The sequence below is a fragment of the Rattus norvegicus genome, chromosome 4, assembly GCF_021556685.1.
Source record: "Rattus norvegicus strain SHRSP/BbbUtx chromosome 4, alternate assembly SHRSP_T2T, whole genome shotgun sequence".
In the NCBI taxonomy this organism is placed as follows: domain Eukaryota; kingdom Metazoa; phylum Chordata; class Mammalia; order Rodentia; family Muridae; genus Rattus; species Rattus norvegicus.
The window spans coordinates 176,987,333-177,011,841 of NC_141537.1; the positions used below are offsets into that span (position 1 = coordinate 176,987,333).

General features: G+C 38.2%; 1 protein-coding gene across 3 annotated transcripts in view; it reads right to left on the bottom strand.

Moving 5' to 3' along the window:
- The window catches only part of Slco1a1 (solute carrier organic anion transporter family, member 1a1), a 75,143-nt gene that overhangs the window by 19,235 nt on the left and 31,399 nt on the right, over positions 1 to 24,509 (bottom strand). For all 3 annotated transcript variants that reach the window (XM_087659057.1, XM_087659058.1, NM_017111.2), the window contains exons 7-10: positions 22,051 to 22,149; positions 7,223 to 7,444; positions 2,924 to 3,088; positions 1,625 to 1,820 (exon numbers count right to left, since the gene is read on the bottom strand). In XM_087659057.1, coding sequence (XP_087515183.1) covers positions 1,625 to 1,820; positions 2,924 to 3,088; positions 7,223 to 7,444; positions 22,051 to 22,149 — 682 coding nt within the window. The remainder of the gene's footprint in view (positions 1 to 1,624; positions 1,821 to 2,923; positions 3,089 to 7,222; positions 7,445 to 22,050; positions 22,150 to 24,509) is intronic.

Sequence of the window (24,509 nt, forward strand, 5' to 3'; positions counted from 1 at the left end):
TATCAACATGTGGCCCTTATAGTATGATTTCACCGCACAAGTTATTTTTTCCCATGATCTCATGAATGTAATTTTTAGTTACATCCAAACCAAAAATAAAGTGCCTACCCTATGGGAAAACATTCTGCTGTCAGAGCTAAATTAAAAATGGCTAATATCTCATTGATCTGCATGACAGAATATAATGAAAGAGGAATGATATAAACAAACTCTGCAACTTCCATTTATAAGAAACTTTTAGCTCCTAAAATGGAATGTTTGACTGACCACACATGCTCTTCTGAGATAGAAAGTGCACAACACTGACGATGAGATTTAAAAAGGAAAATGTGGGAGTCTGGAGGCTGAACTTAAATCCTGTTTCCCAAACCCACCATGGAGTCAGCATGACAGGAGATGGACTCAGTATGTACAACTCTACTCTGGTGGTGTTGGAGCCATTTTCTTTAAACACACTAATCCTCACACCCTGAATTTCAATTTGCACATCTCCAAAGTGAATGGAAAATTTTCTATATGAAAATTAAATAAAATCAGATTATATATATATGTATATATATGTATATATAGACATATATGTTTATATGTTGTATATAATTATATAATATATAAATACTTATTTTATATTTGAAATCATTTAAATACTATAATTCTTAAGAATGTTGAAAGAAATTTTAATTTTAATCTCTCTGTCTCTTTTTCACGTTCCCTCTCTGTCATGAGTGTTTTTGGGGGGAGGGGCAGTTTGTATGTAGGAACGGGTTTACAACAGCATGCATGTGTGCATGTGTGCATGCGGTAATCAGTAGATAATCTTCCACTTGTTAGAGACAGAGTCCCCTGTTGTTCACTGCTTGCTGCAAAATGCCAGATTAGCAGATTCATGAACTTTAAGATTTCCTCCCTGTGCCACTCAGCTCACTGCAGGAGTTCTGGGATTATAGATACCCTACAAAGTCTACTTTAAATGGGTTCTGTGGATCTAAACTCAGGTCCCTTTGCATGGATCTTTACTGCTGTGTTCCCTGCCATTCTGAAAGAGACCTCAAGTATATGGTTTACTTCATTTTAACTGATTGGTTGATCTTATAACTATGCCCTAAATTAAGTTTTAAATTTCTCAAGCTAATATATAATATGACCAGGAAACACATAAAATGCAAAATTTAAGATTATAGAATGTGATATACTTATAGCAGTGACATTTATAAGCATACACATTAATTGACTTATGTATTAGATTCAATTATGTTAAATTTGAGCCCATTGTAGATACTTATGAAGGCTTGCAACCTGCACAGTCAACTTTAAAGCTACCTCTTTATAGGAGTATGAAATACATGAATAATCTAGGCTACATAGCCTCAGGCTTTGTTACACTTTACAGCAGACTAGGGTATCACCAACCATCCACATGAATGTGGAATAAACTTACACACTGATAGTCTTCAGGTCTCTTTAATAAGCTCACACCTTGCATGAGATGGCATAAGATTGATGAATGGGAGAAAATATAAAATAACCATGGATCGCTGCCATAGAGTGATAATAAAGTGATCTGTCGATGAAGAGATTGAACCAGCAATTGTGATATTGTTTTGATCTTCGTTAGGAAACAACGTACCCTTTGTAAGAGGTGGTTAATCCAGCAACTGCTGCATTGTCACAGGTCAACATAAAGTGACAAAGAAAAAGAAGATATTCAAACACCGATAGGCAAAATGCTAGGTATGCAGCTTTCTTGACAGTAATCTTAAACTTCTTCATAATAAAGCCACCAATTAGATACCCGAGGCATATGGGAGGTAAGCTATAAACACCTGTAAACACAAGTGAAGCAGTATTCATAAGAACATCAGAAAAGTAAATGTCATCTATTTGTCCAATACATTTTACACAAGAAACCATTTATCTTAAATCTATCTTCACTCTACCCCTATTCACTCATGCATTATATAAAATGAGGTTTACAAATGCCCATAACACCACTTTAAAAACACATTTACTTAATCATTTGCAGAAGGTTATAAACACCTTTATGAGCATTACACACACACATACACACACACACACACACACACACACACACACAATATTAAATATTTCACTAGTTTCTTTCCACTCTGTGTATTGGGAATTTGACTTTGCTCCAGGTGATTTTGAAGGTTGCTACTGAGTCTGTATTTATCAAGTGTCAAACATTGTGTGCATCATTGATGTCCAGCATTTTTCCTCCCTGACTCTCTTTCCAAAGAAGGAGAGAGAGAGAGAGAGAGAGAGAGAGAGAGAGAGAGAGAGAGAGAGAGAGAGAGAGAAGAAAGCCTGTGTAGGATAGATTCACACAGCACTAGCCCCATCTTCTACAGCTCCAGTTAATTTTTTTCAACTTAGGGTGAGGATTGGGATTTGTACTTTTAGATAATTTTAGATTATGTGGCAGCCCATGATCCTCAGTTTTCAAGGGTAAAGTAGAGTCCCTGACTTCCGTATAACTAACAAGAAAAGCAGTGTGGCTACCCAGACCAACAGGGGTCTGAGACGGTGAATTGGGAGGAATGTGGAGATCAAGAACTGCAGTCCCGATGGAAAATGTGAGTATAAGATGTAAAAGCCAAGTGAGTTAACTCTATATTCCTCTTTGAATCAACATATTGATATTTGAAAACTGACTAATATGAGCACCTCCCAAGATTTCTATAACTATAATAATTTCCTTTCAGTTCGGAGAAAAATCAGAGAGGGAATTTCAGGCTTTTTCTTCTTTTATCCTTTCTAGATTTTCTTGGAGATTAGAAGGAAGAAATTTACAAGACTATCCTAAGATATTTCATTTCCTTGTATTCTCCTAATTACATTATCTTACTGTTAAACATGTCCTTGTGTGAGTGGTAGGTGCTACTAAGTAATAAATGAACATACATACCTATGAGGAATATTGCCTCTGCAGTAGATTTTCCATACTGCTGTTCCAGGTATTTGGGCAAGAACGTAAATTTATTAATAAAGCCATTCACCTGGAGCACACTTGTAAGGATGAAAAGCATGTAAATCGGATTGCAGAAGAGCCTCTTCATGAACGTCAAGAAATCTGAAACAAGTGAGCATACAGACCACCAACCTAACTCAGCCTTGCATTCTGTGCCCAGCGATCCTCTGAAATATCACTGATTCTTTATTGTAACACATCTTTAGTATTTGGAACTAAAGTTCTATATCATTGTTTAAGTCATGTTGAAGTTAGTGACACAACAGGCTATATATGAATCAAAGCACAACTGTGAGAACAAACAAAACGATTAAAAGATGGGATTGTGTCTCTGGCCACACTTTCATTTGCTTCTCTCTCCCTTCCTTCTCAGGCATTCACCAGAGAGTGATGTCTGTTTTCTGGAATCAGTGAGGAATGGAGTTTGATGAAGTTGCATTTCTGGTTCTGATGGTATCACACCTTAATGCAAGAATGAATAAGCTAACAGATTATGAATACTCCAGGAATCACCCTACAGCCCAGACAACCCAGCATCTTACCAGATCTTCAGAGGACACACATTAGAAGCATATATTGATAATCATAAATGCCGCAATTCAAAAGTCTCACTGTAAGTAATGCCAATCAGTTTATGTATATCAGGAACCTTCCAAGTTTTCCCTCTTTAAGAAGCTGAAAGTGTTGTTCCATTTCCTCTTTGCTTTCTTGGCTTATTATTTGTCATTGAAGGTATGAGCTCCTAGATTGTCTTTCAAGCTGTCATACCTGTAACTTCTGTTCCACATTCATGGACTCTAATCTGCTGGAACCATAAGCCCAAATAAAACCATTATTCTAAAAAAAAAAAAAAGAAGCTGAAAGTGTTTTTCCACTGGATGGTTTTAGCACCTTTGTCAAAGATCAAGTAAAGATGGGTGTGTGGGTTCATTTCTGGGTCTTCATTTCTAGATCTTCTATTCCATAGATCTACCTGTCTGTCTCTGTACCAATACCATATAGTTTTTATCACTATTGCTCTATAATACAACTTGAGGTTAGGAATGGTTATTCTCACAGAATTTTTTGTTTATCGTTGAGAATAGTTTTCACTATCAACTGGCAGTTAGCACGTAGAAGAATGCAAAATGATCCATTTTTATCCCCTTGTACCAAGCTCAAGTACAAGTGGATCAAGGACCTCCACATAACACCAGATACACTGAAAAAACTAATAGAAAAGAAAGTGGGGAAGAACCTTGAACACATGGGCACTGGAGAAAATTTCCTGAACATAACACCAATGGCTTATGCTCTAAGATCAAGAATAGACAAATGGGACTTTATAAAACTGCAAAGCTTCTGTAACGCAAAGCACACTGTCAATTTAACAAAAAGGCAACCAACAATTGGGAAAAGGTCTTTACCAATACTACATCCAATAGAGGACTACTATACATTATATACAAAGAACTCAAGGAGTTAGACTCCAAAGAGACAAATATCCCTATTAAAAAATGGGGTACAGAGCTAAAGAAAGAATTCTCAGCAGAGTAATATTGATTGGCAGAGAAGCACCTAAAGAAATGTTCAACATCCTTAGTCATCAGGAAAATGCAAATCAAAACAACCCTGAGATTGCACCTCACACCAGTTAGAATGGCTAAGATCAAAAACTCAGTTGATAACAGATGCTGGTGAGGATGTGGAGAAAGAGGAACACTCCTCCATTGTTCGTGGGATTGCAAACTGGTACAACCACTCTGGAAATCAGTCTGGAGGTTCCTTATATAATTGAACATAGTAATACCTGAGGACCTATCTCTACCACTTCTGGGCATGTACCCAAAAGATGCTCCAACATATAACAAGGGCACATGCTCCACTATATTCACAGCAGCCTTATTTATAATAGCTAGAAGATGGAAAGAGCCCAGATGTCTTTCAACAGAGGAATGGATACAGAAAATGTGGTACATTTACACAATGTAGTACTACTCTGTTATTAAAAACAATGACTTCATGAAATTCTTAAGTAAATGAATTGAACTAGAAAATACCATCCTGAGTGAGGGTAATACAATCACAAAAGAACACACATGATATATATTCACCGATAAATAGATATTACCTCAAAGGCTGAGAGTACCCAAGATATGATTCATAGACCACATGAAGCTCAAGAAGAAGGAAGACCAAAGTGTGGATGCTTCAGTCCTTCTTAGAAGGGGGAACAAAATACTCACAGGAGGAAATACAGAGACAAGGTGAGGAGCAGAGACTGAAGGAAAGGCCATCCAGAGACTGCCACAACTGGTGATCCAACACACATACAGTAACCAAACCCAGACAATATTGGGGATGCCAAGAAGTGCAGGCTGACGAGAGACTGATATGGCTGTCTCCTGAGATTTTCTGTAAGAGCTGGACAAATACAGAGCCAGAGGCTTGCAACCACCCATTGGACTGTGAACCAGGTCCCAAATGGAAGAGTTAAAGAAAGGTCTGAAGTAGCTGAAGGGGTTTACAACCCCATAGGAAGAACAACGGTATCAACCTACCAGACACCCCAGAGGTTCCAGGGACTAAACCACCAACAAAAGAGTAGACATGGAGCAACCCATGGCTCCAGGTGCATATGTAACAGAGGATGGCCTTGTTGGGCATCAATGGGAGGAGAGGACCTTGGTCCTCTGGAGCCTTCATGCCCTAGTGTAGGTGAATGCCAGGGCAGGGAGGTGGGAGGGAGTAGGTGGTTGGGTGGAGGAAAGGCAAGTGTTGGGGAATGTGATAGGGGGTTCCAAAGGGGAAACTATGAAAGGGGATAACATTTGAAATGTAAATAAAGAAAATACCCAATAAAAAAGAAAGAAAAACAAAAAGAGGCAGAAAGTCGAGTTTGTAGCCTGTCTCTAGGAAATGGATTGGATCTCACTAAAGATAATTTGACTGAAATCCACGATTAACAGTCTCTTCTTTTTCATGTCTTCTGTCTTGATTTTTCTAATTTTATACTACCCTTCATAAATTGCCTCAAGTTTCATTCTGATAAAAGTGCCAAGAATAAAACACTTATCAGTAGAGACATAGCAGTTTAATAAAATGAAATGGTCTCTCGTGGCAAAACCCATCTTTGTGAGTGTATGATATGGTTGCAATCAGTTTTCCTGGGAGCTTCTGGACTCACCCATGTTTGTTGACATCCCTGACCTCCTAAACGAATCTCCAAGGTTCCCAGTTATTTTCTGTGCGTCTTATGTTCTGCTAAGCTCTTTCGTAGTATTGAAGTTTAGGTTGATCTGGTAGACCACAAAGTTGTACACATGTGAACATTTGAATTTTCTGGAGAATCTTTAACATGACTATGATTCTAAGTAGGTTCAAGCCTCTGCACTGACTCATAGTATGACTGTCTCCTCAGCCATGGTCTCTAATGCTTTAAGACGTGTGACCATTCAGCTCACATTGCTGTTGGAGGTTGTGTATGGTAGGGAAAATAGCAGTGTCATAAATAAAATGCCCACCATAGGAGTCTGTGCCAGAACAACACAGAAACCCAGGCTATAACTCACTACTACCTTCATTTGACAGGTAAAGCACTGGTGTCCCATCTTCCAGTTACACACTTTCAGAATTCCAGAGCCCAAGCCCTTACATCCTAACTCTGACTTCTGGAGAATACTACACAACTGTGAAAACAGTGCCATGTTTTAAGAATGGGCACTGTTGAACAACACTCTGCTGGCCCACCATAGCATCTCAGAGCAGCATCTCTACTCTGAATAGTCAGTTAGTAGCATTCCTGCTGATTTTAGGACAGTTCGTTATAAGGGAACAATACTCCCATAAACTACCATATACTTTCAAATATAGAGGATTATATCATCTCTCAGCCTTGACTTCAAGGATGCTCATAGCTAAATGTTATTCTTATCAAACAGTTTTTTATCTTTGACTTCTGATTATTTTTTTAACTTGGACTAATTTTTTTTGTAATTTTTTTTGTAAAATAGGACTGCCAAAACAGATGGGAAAATATATTTGCTCATTGAGTGTGTAGATTGACTTAAACTTTTCATTAATCTAATCTAAAATAAGCCAGGTTCCATATCATTTCAAGTGGTGACCGTGGAAGATATTTAATACATCTGAGTAAGGACATTTAAGGACAAATTGTCTTAACTCAGCAAGAGTGACAGGTGCCCACTAAACACCGATCCATGTAAACCAAATAGAATTTAAAGTTTTCATGTTTGCCTTTAGTGATTCCAAGATTTTCCTCTCTGGCTTGTCCTCCATATTTCTCAACTTTGCCATCTTTAGTCACAGCAACATTCTCCTGTTGTCCTTTCTTTGGAAGTGCTTTCGGCAAAAAGAAAAAGGGGATGCTGGTCAGGATATTCACTCCTGCACAGACCAAAAAGCCAATCCACCAAGCACCAACCCAGCGTGTATCACTGGGTGTTATGGTCAGGTCATCTGTAAAGAAATTATAATATTGTATTAGTTTGCATAATTTTTACTCAGTAAACTATAGAAACATTTTTGATTTATATGCATCTAAACATCTTTATATATAATTATTCACCATTCACAGATTTGTTATCATTCTTGTTTGTGCCTTGAACTTGTGATCATCTTTATCTGCTTCCCACATGCTGGGATGGCAGCAATCTACCACCTCACTGGGCTAATTCAGACCTTTAGAAAAAGTATCTGAGGTTGATCTATTCTGTGAAGTTAAATTAAGTGAGAAGAAAGGGGTCTGAAGTGGTACATGTAGTAATAGTTAATAATCAATAAAAATTAAAAAAGAAATTATGGGGGAAAAGTTTATCTCAAAAAGACAGAAACAATACATACTAAAGGAACTAGGTTTATTCTGATGTATTCAAGTCTTAAAACACCACAGTGGGTGAGGAAGGAACCAGAGAGACAGTTCAGTACCAAGAGTTACTTATGCTTTTGCCTGTAATTCTGACTTCAGGAGATCTGACTTCTGATCTCAGCAGGCACCTCCACAAACAATTAGACATACATACATATATATATATATATATATATATATATATATATATATATATATATACATAAAATTAACAAAACAAGATACATGGTTTCCAATTATTTTTTCATTTTGTGTATTCATTAAAAATTAACTATTTGGGGAAGAAATGGGGATGAGAACAGGAGGGATGAAGTTTGGGGAGGTGAGAGGGAGAGAGGTCTTATAGAGACACCTAGAATTGGAAGTCATCTCTGGGATGAACTAGAAACCTAGGACAATGAAAGTTCCCAGGAATCAATGAGGATAACATTCCTAAGACTCCCAGTAATGTGGGATATGAAGCCTGAATTCATCATCTCCCATAACCAGCAAAGACTTCCAATGATGGGATTGGGGACCAACCCACTCACAAATGCTTACACCCCCAATTTGTTCTGCCTGCAAGATATGCACTGGTAAGAGATGGAGAAGAATTTGAGGGATGAGCCAACATGAGAGGGAGCCCAACCCTGACACTATAAATGATACTCTGCTATAGTAGCAGAATGGAACCTAATATATTTGTAATCAGAGAGGCATACCCAGCAAATAATCAAAACAGATGCAGAGAGCCACAACCAAACATTAATCAGAGCTTAGGGAATCCTGTGGAAGAGGGGGATGAAGGATCAAATGAGCCAGATGGGGTGACACAACAAAAAATCCTGCAGAACAAATTAACCTGGGTCCATAGGTGCTCCTAGATACTGAACTGCCAGCCAGTGTGCGTGCATGAGATGAATCTAGGCCCTCTGCACATATGTTAACAGTTGTACATGTTGGTCTTTATGTGGTCTTGTAAGCCAGGAGCCTGGGCTGTTTCTGACTACATTGCCTGCTTTGGATCCCTTTCCTCTAATTGAGCTCAATAGAAGAAGGCACACCTAGTCATACTGCAACTTCCTGTGCTAAGGTATATCTGTGTAAGCAATCTATCTTTGGAGTGGATGGAGGGGGAAGTAGATGGGAGACAGAAGGTAAGAGGGAGGAACTGGGAAGAGAGAGGGAGGAACCTGTGATAGACATGTAAAGTAAATAAAAAACATAATTAATAAAAATATTAAATAAGGAAAAATAATCCAGTTTTATCTAGCAGTCTGTGGTAAAATATTTTCCATCAGTAAATGATCTTTTCTGTCTGTCATGTGAAAATTTAATAAATTGGTGACCATCATGTAACAGAAATATTTGTTTTGTTATCCAGAGTGACTGCATCATTGGAAAAAATAAAAACTGTGTAAGTAAAAATTTTAAAATAAAAATATGACTGAAAAGTGGTGGGAGAATGGAGGATTTTGAATCAGAATTTGACATATTATCCGTAGCTCAGTATCCCTTAGGTCTGCCATTTGTAAGTAGTGTTCATGTAAATTATGATCAAGGGAGGCAGTGGTATAGCATTCCTGATAATTCTCACACACTTTAGAGGATGGACTTTGTAGAATAAATATTTTATGGCACCTGTCAATAACAAATTGGATGGTCTATGGCTTTGGCAGAAAATAGGAAGTGGAACATCTGGGAGACAGAAGAATTCTGGGATAATGCTAGGTATGGGAGATTTGCCTGAGAAGATGTGACAATTATAGGATGGTCAGAGAACAGCCTAACTGTATGGCCAAGGTATTTGTAGATATATTTTGATTCTGAGTCTTTTTTTCTGGGAGCATGGGGCTGGGAGAAAGAACCAGACTTAACTTCTACAAATGTCACCCAACCACAGCATAAAACCAAACTACCTTGAGATAACTTTCTGGACAGAGGGATCAATTCTCCATGAAAACAAAACACCTATAAAGCTCTGTCTTTTTAAGAAAAGAAAAGAAAAAAAAGCATTGCTTTAAAACTTTGCTACTTTTATTGGTTATTTTACTTACATCTCAAATGTTATTCCTCTTTCCACTTTCCCCTCCACAAACCCCCTATGCCTTCCTTCCTTCTTTCCTTCCTTCCTTCCTTCCTTCCTTCCTTCTCCCTGCCTCTATGAGGGTGCTCCCCCACCCAGTCACCCACTCTTGCCTCAGCTGCCTAGCATTCCCCTACCCTGGATTATCAAGCCTCCACAGCACCAAATAAGGCAATCCTCTGCTATATATCCAGCTGAGCCGTGGGGTATCCCCTGTGTACTCTTTGGTTGATGGTTTAATCCATCGGAGATTTGGGGGGTCTTGTTGATTGATATTATTGTTCTTCCTTTAAGGTTCCAAACCCCTAAAACTTTTCTAAAAGAAGGATCCTGCATATAGAAAGGCTACAGCTAGGGAGAATGGAGGTCTATAAACAGTATGTAGTGGATGGGAATGTACACAACCTTCCATAGTACCAACAGCTCAGTTTGGGTCATACAACTAAGGCCTAAAGATGTGCACAAGCAACAACCAGAGTGCACCTCAAGAGAGGAGGAGATGACCTGTTGCTAAGCTCCAGGCACAGGGTTGGGAAGGAATTTAAAGACTCTAACCCTATCCTACCATAGGTCTACTATACTCGTGGAGTAGGCAGAGACCAGAGGATCTGGCCTCACCAAACATGGCAGGACATATGTATTTGAGATTGTCAGTGGACAGGAACCCCAAAAGTGCAGTCCAGGACTGGTTGGAGCGAGGAGAGCAGAATGGCTCCCAGAAAACAATGAAGCCAGGGTGGGGACCCCTGCTGATAAACAAAGCTGCTTCCAAATGACAGTTTAAAACTGATACTATTTTCCCCTTAAAGATATTATATAAGTTTTTTGCTTAATAGTAGGTAGGAATGTCCTTAGTAATTTAAAAAATAAGTACATTCAATCTTAAATTTACATAAAGAAAGAGAATATAGGTATATTTATCCACATGAGGTATGTTAGATTTCAATTTGTAAGATACTGCTTTTTTTTTCTGTTGTCAAAAAGCATTTTGCCTTAGGAAAAATATTCTACTAGTTAATGTAAGAATTGGGGCTGACACCCAACCAAAGCTTCCAGGGACTAAGCCACTACCCAAAGACTATATATACATGGACTGACCCAGGGCTCCAACTGCATAGGTAGCAATGAATAGCCTAGTAAGAGCACCAGTGGAAGGGGAAGTCCTTGGTCCTGCCAAGACAGAACCCCCAGTGAACGTGATTGTTGGGGGAGGGTGGTAATGGGGGGAGGATGGGGAGGGGAACACCCATAGAGAAGGGGAGGGGGAGGGGTTAGGGGGATGTTGGCCCAGAAACCAGGAAGGGTAATAACAATCGAAACGTAAATAAGAAATACTCAAGTTAATAAAGATGAAAAAAAAGGATTGGGGCTGAGTTTATTGCTTTTATCATTCAAGGAGAAGAAATTATCCAAATAAGGAATTCAGAGGCCACTAGAGAAGAGAAACATCTAAAGAAAAATGATGGATCAATAAGATCCCAGGAAAGGAGTGAACAAGATACATATAAAAAATAACATTGTTATGTTTATTTACTGTACTTGTTACTCATCACCTTGGCAGTGAAGAATATAGATAGCTTTTCTTAGAGGAGATAAATAAGCCAAATAAATACACATCATAGAGACAGTGTGGTACTGCTTGGCAATGTGTTTAAGTGTGTGCTTAAGCACTGACATGGAAAGGAATTTAATATAGTTGAATATGGTGAAGAACATTGAAGTAAGAGAAAAAAGAATAATAGACATATCTACAGAAAAGTAAATCTCCAAAAAAATAAGGGAGATTGAGATAAAAATTGATTCAACTCTTTTTAAGAGTACACAGATGCTAAATAAATATACTCATGCCTTTGATCCCAATACTTGGGTGAAAAATCAAAATAGAAGCAGTCATTAAAGGTCTCCCAACCAAAAAGAGCCCAGGTCCAGACGGGTTTAGTGCAGAATTCTATCAGACCTTCATAGAAGACCTCATACCAATACTATCCAAACTATTCCACAAAATTGAAACAGATGGAGCACTACTGAATTCCTTCTATGAAGCCATAATTACTCTTACACCTAAACCACACAAAGACCCAACAAAGAAAGAGAACTTCAGACCAATTTCCCTTATGAATATCGACGCAAAAATACTCAATAAAATTCTGGCAAACCGAATCCAAGAGCACATCAAAACAATCATCCGTCATGATCAAGTAGGCTTCATCCCAGGCATCCAGGGATGGTTTAATATACGGAAAACCATCAACGTGATCCATTATATAAACAAACTGAAAGATCAAAACCACATGATCATTTCATTAGATGCTGAGAAAGCATTTGACAAAATTCAACACCCCTTCATGATAAAAGTCCTGGAAAGAATAGGAATTCAAGGCCCATACCTAAACATAGTAAAAGCCATATACAGCAAACCAGTTGCTAACATTAAACTAAATGGAGAGAAACTTGAAGCAATCCCACTAAAATCAGGGACTAGACAAGGCTGCCCACTCTCTCCCTACTTATTCAATATAGTTCTTGAAGTTCTAGCCAGAGCAATCAGACAACAAAAGGAGGTCAAGGGGATACAGATAGGAAAAGAAGAAGTCAAAATATCACTATTTGCAGATGATATGCTAGTATATTTAAGTGATCCCAAAAGTTCCACCAGAGAACTACTAAAGCTGATAAACAACTTAAGCAAAGTGGCTGGGTATAAAATTAACTCAAATAAATCAGTAACCTTCCTCTACACAAAAGAGAAACAGGCCGAGAAAGAAATTAGGGAAACGACACCCTTCATAATAGACCAAAATAATATAAAGTACCTCGGTGTGACTTTAACCAAGCAAGTAAAAGATCTGTACAATAAGAACTTCAAGACTCTGAAGAAAGAAATTGAAGAAGACCTCAGGAGATGGAAAGATCTCCCACGCTCATGGATTGGCAGGATTAATATAGTTAAAATGGCCATTTTACCAAAAGTGATCTACAGATTCAATGCAATATCCATCAAAATACCAATCCAATTCTTCAAAGAGTTAGACAGAACAATTTGCAAATTCATCTGGAATAACAAAAAAACCAGGATAGCTAAAGCTATCCTCAACAATAAAAGGACTTCAGGGGGAATCACTATCCCTAAACTCAAGCAGTATTACAGAGCAATAGTGATAAAAACTGCATGGTATTGGTACAGAGACAGACAGATAGACAAATGGAACAGAATTGAAGACCCAAAAATGAACCCACACACCTATGGGCACTTGATTTTTGACAAAGGAGCCAAAACCATCCAATGGAAAAAAGATAGCATTTTCAGCAAATGGTGCTGGTTCAACTGGAGGTCAACATGTAGAAGAATGCAGCTCGATCCATGCTTATCACCCTGTACAAAGCTTAAGTCCAAGTGGATCAAGGACCTCCACATCAAACCAGATACACTCAAACTAATAGAAGAAAAACTAGGGAAGCATCTGGAACACATGGGCACTGGAAAAAATTTCCTGAACAAAACACCAATGGCTTATGCTCTCAGATCAAGAATCGACAAATGGGATCTCATAAAACTGCAAAGCTTCTGTAAGGCAAAGGACACTGTGGTCAGGGCAAAACGGCCAACAGATTGGGAAAAGATCTTTACCAATCCTACAACAGATAGAGGCCTTATATCCAAAATATACAAAGAATTCAAGAAGTTAGACCGCAGGGAGACAAATAACCCTATTAAAAAATGGGGTTCAGAGCTAAACAAAGAATTCACAGCTGAGGAATGCCGAATGGCTGAGAAACACCTAAAGAAATGTTCAACATCTTTAGTCATAAGGGAAATGCAAATCAAAACAACCCTGAGATTTCACCTCACACCAGTGAGAATGGCTAAGATCAAAAACTCAGGGGACAACAGATGCTGGTGAGGATGTGGAGAAAGAGGAACACTCCTCCATTGTTGGTGGGATTGCAGACTGGTACAACCATTCTGGAAATCAGTCTGGAGGATCCTCAGAAAATTGGACATTGAACTGCCTGAGGATCCAGCTATACCTCTCTTGGGCATATACCCAAAAGATGCCCCAACATATAAAATAGACACGTGCTCCACTATGTTCATCGCAGCCTTATTTATAATAGCCAGAAGCTGGAAAGAACCCAGATGCCCTTCAACAGAGGAATGGATACAGAAAATGTGGTACATCTGCACAATGGAATATTACTCAGCTATCAAAAACAATGACTTTATGAAATTCGCAGGCAAATGGTCGGGAACTGGAAAATATCATCCTGAGTGAGGTAACCCAATCACAGAAAAACACACATGGCATGCACTCATTGATAAGTGGCTATTAGCCCAAATGCTTGAATTACCCTAGATGCCTAGAACAAATGAAACTCCAGACAGATGATCAAAATGTGAATGCTTCACTCCTTCTTTAAAAGGGGAACAAGAATACCCTTGGCAGGGAATAGAGAGGCAAAGATTAAAACAGACACAGAAGGAACACCCATTCAGAGCCTGCCCCACATGTGGCCCATACATATACAGCCACCAAATTAGACAAGATGGATGAAGCAAAGAGTGCAGACCGACAGGTGCCGGATGTTGATCTCTCCTGAGAGACACAGCCAGAATACAGCAAACACAGAGGCGAATGCCAGCAGCAAACCACTGAACTGAGAATAGGACCCCCGTTGAAGGAATCAGAGAAAGAACTGGAAGAGCTTGAAGGTGCTCGAGACCCCATATGTACAACAATGCCAAGCAACCAGAGCTTCCAGGGACTAAGCCACTACCTAAAGACTATACATGGACTGACCCTGGACTCTAACCTCATAGGTAGCAATGAATATCCTAGTAATAGCACCAGTGGAAGGGGAAGCCCTGGGGCCTGCCAAGACTGAACCCCCAGTGAACTAGATTGTTGGGGGGAGGGCGGCAATGGGGGGAGCATGGGGAGGGGCACACCCATAAAGAAGGGGAGGGGGGAGGGGGATGTTTGCCCGGAAACCGGGAAAGGGAATAACACTCGAAATGTATACAAGAAATACTCAAGTTAATAAAAACAAAAAAAACAAAACAAAACAAAACAGAAAAAACAGATACTTTCCTTGTAAGCTCAAGAGAAAATCCAGAACTGTCTAGGCTACATAGATGAACCCTGTGTTAATAAATAATAATAAATATATTTCATTATAGAGGAGTATATTGGGTACCATAAGTCTTGTTTTGATTTGTCAATATGAACATGGTTACATGGTCAATGTAATGGTGATATTATATATCCTCTTTGAGAGTAGTCAAAATGGAGCAGACCTAGATAGAAAAGAGACTGCTATTGGATCAGTCTATACTTATAATGACTTCAAACCACTGGACAGGGAGAGAAGGTATGCTATGCTAGAGGAGAAAATTCATGTATTTATCAATAGGAAAGAAGAAAAGGTATAATTTACCCCAAAGTAATAAGGATCAGATTTGACAGAAGAAGACCCCCTGAAGATCTTGTCTGTGAACAGGAAGAAAGAAATCAAGAAGACCAAACAGAACAGGTAACATGATTTGCTGACTCCTGGATATGGAGCAGTCCTTACACTGGCTAAAACAGAAAAATGTCTCTAACCAGAACTTCAGCTATCCATAGCCAATGGATCTTGTTGGCTAAAGTGCCTTCAAGATTCAACATGCCATCCTTTCATAAGGCTTGGATGGACATTTATATTGTAGTCTGTTTATACAGTCCAAACTAACTTAAGAAAAACAGGTGTTTTTCACCTGCTCAAAGAAAAAGGGGGGGTGGGAGGGAGAAAGAAAGAAAATGAAGAATCTTCATTAACTGATCTGCACACATTGCACATTCCATACATTGTGTTAATAGGATAATATATGTTATCGCTAAAAGCTTTATGTTCATAGAAAAAAAAATAACCAGAAAGACAACCATGACAAGATTTGCCTTCGGGATGCTGAGGCTTAACGCTCCAGCATCCTGCCTGATACTACCTCAGACTACATCAATGCTGTTTCTTCTAAAGACTTATTTCTAGGAAAACTCCATAACATCTAGTTCATCTGGTCCAACCTCACAGAATGTTCCAATCAGGATTTCACTTAATCTGGAACTTTCTTGGAACATAGACTGGAAACCAATGCTATAGCTAGGTTTCCTAAGACTTAACCATTTTTCCTAATTTTTCTTGGACCCCCCCAAAAGAAAACTTAGCCCCATTCCAAAGAGGTGAGGTGGAGGATTTTTGATCATTCAGTGAGTGCTGGTGGTTTGTTCTCATTTAATATGGGATGGTTACGATTAGTTATGGTCTCAGACTGGGAGAAGACCAAATGGGGAGCTTAGATTCAGGGATTTCTTTTTTCCTTTCTTTCCTTTTCTCTATCCATTTTTCCTTATTAGGTAAAAGAAAAGGGTTAAAAAGAAAAGGAGAGACATATAAATATTACAAGAATATTAGACAAAAATAGGTAGATTATTGAATTTACTCAAACACAACCAAACAAAAAAATATAACCATAATCTTACATTGGTGGAGCTCTTTACATTTGGAGGCAAAATTGAGGTTATATTTTGTTAAATTGGTATAAAGTTTTGTATAATGACAGAAATTTTGTTTTGATACAATGATATAAGTTATTCTGTATTGATACAAATTTAAAGTTATTTTGACACACATAATATGTATAGGTTTTCAATGTTTATTTGAGGTATTATATAATTCTTGAAGATGCAATGTAAAGTTCTAGTCCTTTTGAAAGCTGCTCTGACAAACTGTTAGGGTTAAATAAAATTACAAATTAATACTCAGTCAAACTCATAGTCATATTAGATCCCAGTATAGCTAATTACAATAAGATATTTTCAAAGTTATTCAGATAGCAAATAACTAAAAATAAATAATGTCTGATAATTCAGATATACTATTAATAGTTTTCAAAAACATCAGAGATCCACAGAATAAGGCATCTAACATTGTTTCATTATTAGCAGTCTTTTTGACTAGGATACAACTCTGCTCCTGACAGTACCACCCTTCCACTTCAAGGATTACGAACATCAGTAACAACCTCCATATGGAGTTTGTTCAATTGTGGCAAGCTAGCCACTGGGCAAAAACATGCCCATGCTTCAACTATAGCCTCACAACATTGAGGATTTGGAAACTGATGAGGTTACCTCAGATATTCAGGCAGGAACCCCATTTGAGAGTTTGGGATACTACCCCACCCACAAAACTTTTGACCCAAAATTTATCCTGTGTACAAGAAATACAGATGAGGGATAAAGTAGAGACTGAGGGAATGGCCAATCAATAAACCATCCAATTTGAGATCCATCCGATGAACGAGAACCAACCTTTGACACTTTGATATTGATATGCTTGCAGACAGAAACCCAGCATAACTGTCCTCTGAGAGGCTTCCCCAAGAAGGTGACTGAAACAGATGCAGAGATCCACAACCAAACATAGGATAGAGCTTGAGGAGTCTTACAGAGAGTTGGAGGAAGGACTGAGGACCCAGAAGGGGATAGGAACTGCACAGGAAGATCAATGGAGTCAACTAATCTGGATCCTTGGAGCACTCAGAGATTGAACTATCAATTATAGAATATAGAAGGGTTGGGAACTGGTTATAATGCTTTGTCTTAATTTAGCTTCCAAAAGTCATAGTTCCAAATGTTAAAGGTCCTTGCCCCAAGTGGCTTTGATTGGTAATAAAGAATGGCCATACAGCCAATTGCTGGGCAAGAAGGACTTTTAGGTTTCACAAGCAAGAAACCAAGGGAGAGAGGGAGGGAAGAAGAGAGACACAACAATGGGGGAGAAAAGAGAATATACTTAAAGGCCCACTGACTTGTAAGAACCAAGGTAAGTGGCAACAGGAGTCACTTGCCTAACTGGGCCTGGGGCAGCTGAAATAAAATATAGATATAGCAAATATTAATTCTAGAATACCAAATAGGAATGTGTGTTAGCTACAGGGAGGTTCAGAAATGCCCACCCATTGATCTAGTCAAGGCATATCAAAATTAGCTATGTCTTTCCTTCACAAATTCAGAGTTCTTGAGTGGATACAATGACCTGTACCTGCCAAGAGCCAAAACAGTTTAACTAACTCTCTGATACATACATGGGCTATATCTAGGCCTCCACATATATATGTAACATATATGAAGCTTGTATTCATGAGGGTTCCAAACAACTAGAATGGGGGTTATCCCAAAGGCTGCTGCTTGTCCATAAGATATGCCCTTCTACCTGGATTGCTTTCTGCCTTATCTGTTCTCAGTGGGAGAGGATGTGCATAGCCCTAAAGAGACTTGATGTGCTAGGGTGGGGAGCGATAGTCAGTGGTTCCCCATCCAATTAGAGGAGAAGGGGAGAGGGGATGAGGGAGAGATTTTGGGTGGATATAACCAGGATATTAAGTGAATAAATTAAAAATAAAAAAGGCAGACCTATCAGAATGACACCAGACTTTTCAACAGAGACTATGAAAGCTAGAAGATCCTGAACAAATGTCATACAGACCCTAAGAAAACACAAATGCGAGTCCAAGCTACAATATACAGCAAAACTCTGTATTACCATAGATGAAGAAACCAAAATATCTTATGACAAAAACAAATTTACACAATATCTTTCCACAAATCCAGGTTTACAAAGGATAATAGATAGAAATCTCCAACACAGGAGGGAAACTATACCCTAGGAAAAGCAAGAAAGTAATCTTCTTGCAACAAACCCAAAAGAAGAGAGCAACAAAAACATAATTCTACCTCTAACAACAAAAAATAACAAGAAACAACAATCACTACTCCTTTATATCTCTTTTTTTTTATTAACTTGAGTATTTCTTATTTACATTTCGAGTGTTTTTCCCTTTCCCGGTTTCCGGGCAAACAATCCCCTAATCCCTCCCCCTCCCCTTCTTTATGGCTGTTCCCTCCCCATCCTCCCCCCATTGCCGCCCTCCCCCCAACAATCACGTTCACTGGGGGTTCAGTCTTAGCAGGACCCAGGGCTTCCCCTTCTATTGGTGCTCTTACTAGGATATTCATTGCTACCTATGAGGTCAGAGTCCAGGGTCAGTCCATGTATAGTCTTTAGGTAGTGGCTTAGTCCCTGGAAGCTCTGGTTGCTTGGCATTGTTGTACATATGGGGTCTCGAGCCCCTTCAAGCTCTTCCAGTTCTTTCTCTGATTCCTTCAACGGGGGTCCTATTCTCAGTTCAGTGGTTTGCTGCTGGCATTCGCCTCTGTGTTTGCTGTATTCTGGCTGTGTCTCTCAGGAGCGATCTACATCCGGCTCCTGTCGACCTGCACTTCTTTTGCTTCATACATCTTGTCTAATTGGATGGCTGTATATGCATGGGCCACATGTGGGGCAGGCTCTGAATGGGTGTTCCTTCTGTGTCTGTTTTAATCTTTGCCTCTCTATTCCCTGCCAAGGGTATTCTTGTTCCCCTTTTAAAGAAGGAGTTAAGCATTCACATTTTGATCATCTGTCTTGAGTTTCATTTGTTCTAGGCATCGAGGGTAATTCAAGCATTTGGGCTAATAGCCACTTATCAATGAATGCATACCATGTGTGTTTTTCTGTGATTGGGTTACCTCACTCAGGATGATATTTTCCAGTCCCAGCCATTTGCCTACGAACTTCATGAAGTCATTGTTTTTGATAGCTGAGTAATATTCCATTGTGCAGATGTACCACATTTTCTGTATCCATTCCTCTGTTGAAGGGCATCTGGGTTCTTTCCAGCTTCTGGCTATTATAAATAAGGCTGCGATGAACATAGTGGAGCACGTGTCTTTTTTTATATGTTGGGGCATCTTTTGGGTGTATGCCCAAGAGAGGTATAGCTGGATCCTTTATATCTCTTAACATCAATGGACTCAATTCCCCAATGAAAAGACATAGATTAACAGACTGGATATGTAAACAGAACCCAGGATTTTGGTGCTTGCAGCAAACACACCTCAGAGACAAAGACACACACTACCTCTGAGTGAAAAGCTGGAAAAAAATTTCCAAGCAAATGGTTCCAAGAAACAAGCTGGAGTAGGCATTCTAATATCAAATAAAAGTGACTTTCAACCAAAAGTTGCCAAAAAATAAACTAAGAAAGGGCACTTCATACTCACCCAAAAGATGCTCCAACATATAACAAGGATATATGCTCCACTATGTTCATAGCAGCCTTATTTATAATAGCCAGAAAATGGAAAGAACCCAGATGTCCTTCAACAGAAGAATGAATACAGAAAATGTGGTACATTCATACAATGGAGTACTATTCAGCTATTAAAAACAATGACTTCATGGATGGAACTTAAAAATATCCTGAGTGAGGTAACCCAACCACAAAAGAAAATACATGGTATGCACTCACTGATACACAGATATTAGTCTAAAAGCTTGAAATAGCCAAGATACAGTCCACAGACCACATGAAACTCAATAAGTAGGAAGACAAAAGAATAGATGATTCAGTCCTTCTTACAAGGGAGACCAAATATTCACAGGAGGAAATACAGAGGCAAAGTGTGGAGCAGAGACTTTGGCATCCACAGACTGCCCCCACTGGGGATCCATCCAATATACTGTCACCAAACCCAGACAATGTTAGGGATATCAAGGAGTGCATGCTGACAGGAGCCTGATATAACTATCTCCAGACATGCTCTACCAGAGCCTGACAAATATAGAGGCACGTGCTTGCAGCCAACCATTGAACTGAAAATGGGGTCGCTAATGGAGGAGTTAGAGAAAGGACTGAAAGATCTGAAGGGGTCTGCAACCACACATGACAAGCAACAATATCAACCAACCAGACACTCCAGAGTTCCCAGAGACTAAACCACCAACCAAGGAGTACACATGGAGGGACCCATGGCTCTAGCCACATATGTAGCAGAGGATGGCCTTATTGGCCATTAATGAGAGGAGAGGCCCTTGTCCCTGTGAAGGCTCAATGCCCTGTGTAGGTAAAAGCCAGGGCAGGGAGATGGGAAGGAGTCGGTTGGTAGATGGGAGAACACTCTCACAGAGTCAGGGGGAGGGAGGAGGGATAGGGGAACCCTAGAGGGGATATCAGAAAAGTGGATAACATTTGAAATGTAAGTAAAGAAAGTATCCAATAAAAAAAGTAAATAATAGAAAAAGAAGAAAGAAAAAATTCTGTCCAGGAAGGACAAATGGGTGCAGGAAAGTTGACTGCCAAACTCTGCCAAGACAGAGTAATAAAGTCCTTCATAAATCTTGCTTCACTAAAAAGTCTGTCAGATATGCTTGGCCAGAAGGCTGAAGATTGATTTTCCAATGTTACAGAGACAATTCTGGGAATCTGTTCAAGTAACCAACTATGTCTGCCTTTCATATGATATTGCAAGTTGCTTTTCTACATTTCCTCCCTACTCAGGTAATGTTTATTTCATCTCATCTCTGATATGGTGGAAGACTAGATAGTTAAAACATCACAATTAAGCTTAAGTTGTTTAGGACTTCAGAAGATGTTTTTAGGTTCATAATAGAAGTTAGGGGTTGAAATTGAATTAAGTACAAAACCTTAAAAAATGCCAGGATAGGATATATAATAAAATTGTATCAAAAGTTCCCAAATTCTATAGGCTGGTCATTGTAAATGTAAATCTTCCCTTATAGTTTTTTAATTGTTTCATAATTATTATACTTGCATACAGTTTTATTTAAAAGAAGATCTTATTATTAGACTCAAATGGAGAATTGTATAGAAAATACCTTGAGTATGTATAGATGTGTCACCTGTCAATAATAAATTTGATGGCCTATGTCACAGATAGAAATTAGGAGGTGGGCTATCAGGAAGGTAGAATAGATTCCGGGATAGTGGCAGGCACATGGAATTCACCCTGGAAGATGTGACAAAATGGACTCATGGTACTTGAGTATAGGAAATCAGACATGTGACAGAATGTAGATTAGAATTAATGGGTTGACTGAAGTTACAAGCTAGTCAGAGAAGAGCCAAGCTACATGGTCATAGTATTTGTAAATATATTTTGAATCTGAGTCTTATTTCTGGGAGCGTAGGGCTGGAAGGAAAAACTAGACTTAACTTCTATAGTACTTTGTAAATAAAATGCATTGTGTTACCTGTATTCACAGACCCAATGTCTACATAAATTTGTGCACAGTAAGATCCCAACAAAAGTCCAAAAATTGGGCCAGCAACCTTCCCCATTTCTAAAATCCCTGGAAGTAAACAAAAGATAGGAATATACATAACCACACATGAATTTTCTTGCACATGAAAAGCCATAAGATTGAATTGTTCTTTATCTTAATTTCTTTTCCTTCCTTTGAAGAACTGTAGATAAAATGCTTTATAACTGGACATAATTTTTATATATTCAACATATAAAGAAAGTATGCTTGGTATCTACGTTTCATGTTCATTCATATGTATATATAACATACAAATGTACATCCATCATACATATGTTAAATGTACCTGTCTTGGTGTTTATAAATATTGAGAAAGAATTTTCCATTGTTTTAACATTGAACATTCTCAGCAGATCTTGTATTAGAGAATTGTTTCCCAGGAAGGCACCACTGGAGTCTGATGGAACCCTTCCCATGAAGGGCATGGTGGTGAGTCTTCAGCTCATCTGGAGTAGAACCATAATCTCTTTCATATTTTGTTGTGTTTTCCCATCAGGAGATGAATGAATGGTCTTACCACACTTATCCTTCTGCCATAATTGCTGCTTCATGACCAAACCACACAGTCCAGCAACATAGATCAAAATATCCAAAGATGTGAGCCAAGTGAATTATTTGTCTTTATAACCATTACCTCAATTATATTTTAAAGTGAAAATTTGACTGACACAGAAGCGTCGTTGCTTAAAGCACCTTACAAATTCTCTTTTATGTTAAGATAAAGGCAAGAGTGTCACTATCAGACTCCTTAAAGCTCCAACATGAGCAAGGTCCTCTGATGTTTCCATAGCCATGTTTTAAAAGGGTCTCTATAATGGCTAGCTTTCATTGTCAACGTGGCACAACACAGAACTACCTGAGAGGAAAGCCTTAATGGAGTGCTACCTACATTGGTTTTACCCACTATTGTTCTTTATTCTCTTAACTTACTTGACATTACTGGCCAACTCCTCATCTGTCTGTTTCCTCCTAACATCTTCTCCAAACTGTATATTTATTTTTTCCCTTTGTTCCCATGGATAGTCCCTGTTAAGTTTTCCTCTTCTCATTCTAACCACTAAGTAGAAGAGTCCCAAGTGTAGATTCTTATGAATATTTAGTACATTTATGCATTCTCAAGAACGTTTCATTTCTTCTTGATTTAAATTATTGTCTACATAGATAACTACCAGTTTTTATATTTGGCCTCTATATCTGTTCAGCTACAGAGCCATGTATCAAATTATATTCTTAACTTATTTGTTTTGTGTTTATTTAATTATACACACTAATATAATTACATAGCTATTCATTTAAGAAACTAAGCTACTTATGTACTAAATATAAGATTCACAAATTATGTATCTTATTCACTTAATATAGTTATTTTTGTAGTTTATATATTTATGTATATAATTTGTCTCAAATTTTGATAAATCTATTTTCTAAGATCTATTTATCATTGTAAGATGTGCTTATATTTTTTTCTTAGATGAATGTGAAGAGATCTAAAGAGAATGACTAAATTAATACAAGAATAGATTACTGTCAAATAAATAAGTCACCATAAAGGGACAAAGGTTATTTTTAAATTTAATTCATCTTCATTAATCCTACATCTCTTCCTGTCTTCTTTTGCCCTATTTGGTTCTTTTTGTTTGTTTGATTTTTATGTCTATATTAATTCTAAAATGTCTCTATATAGCAGTGGTTCTCAACCTTCCTAATGCTGTAATCCTTTTATACAGTTCTTCCATAAAATATTTTTCTTGCTACTTTTTTTCTACTATTATGAATCACAATGTAAATATTTGTCTTTTATGATGTGACCCCTTTGAAAAGGTCATTCACCACCTGCAAAGTGAATACCAACAATAGGTTGAGAACCTCTGCTACATACAAAGTTATGTGTTTATAAATCAACCACAGATAAATTTATGCAAGAATATAATCAAATCATTCATATTAAATTCAGATCATTTAGTAGATAGCATAAGAAGATGGAAAATAAATTTACTCTTGCTTGGGAAAGCGTACATTTTTTAAAAAGATAATTTCAAGGAATACACCAAAAGAATGCTTCTAGTTATTTATTAAAATGATGAAAAACAACTGTCTACACTGAGGGATTAAAAGGAATGGAACTGTAACATTAACTTCATTGAGAAGAAAGGTGTAGAATCCCCAGTATTAAAAGAGAACAAATGTAAATTTAAAAAAATGGTTGGTATGGTACACAGGATAGGGAATAAAGGATTAAAACAGCATCTGGTCCACTAACACTGCAATGTTTATGAGTGCATGACAAGAGAAAACACTACAGAGCCAGCTAGATGGCTTGCTCTCTGTCTCTGTCTCTGTCTCTGTCTCTGTCTCTCTCTGTGTCTCTCTCTCTGACTCTCTCTCTG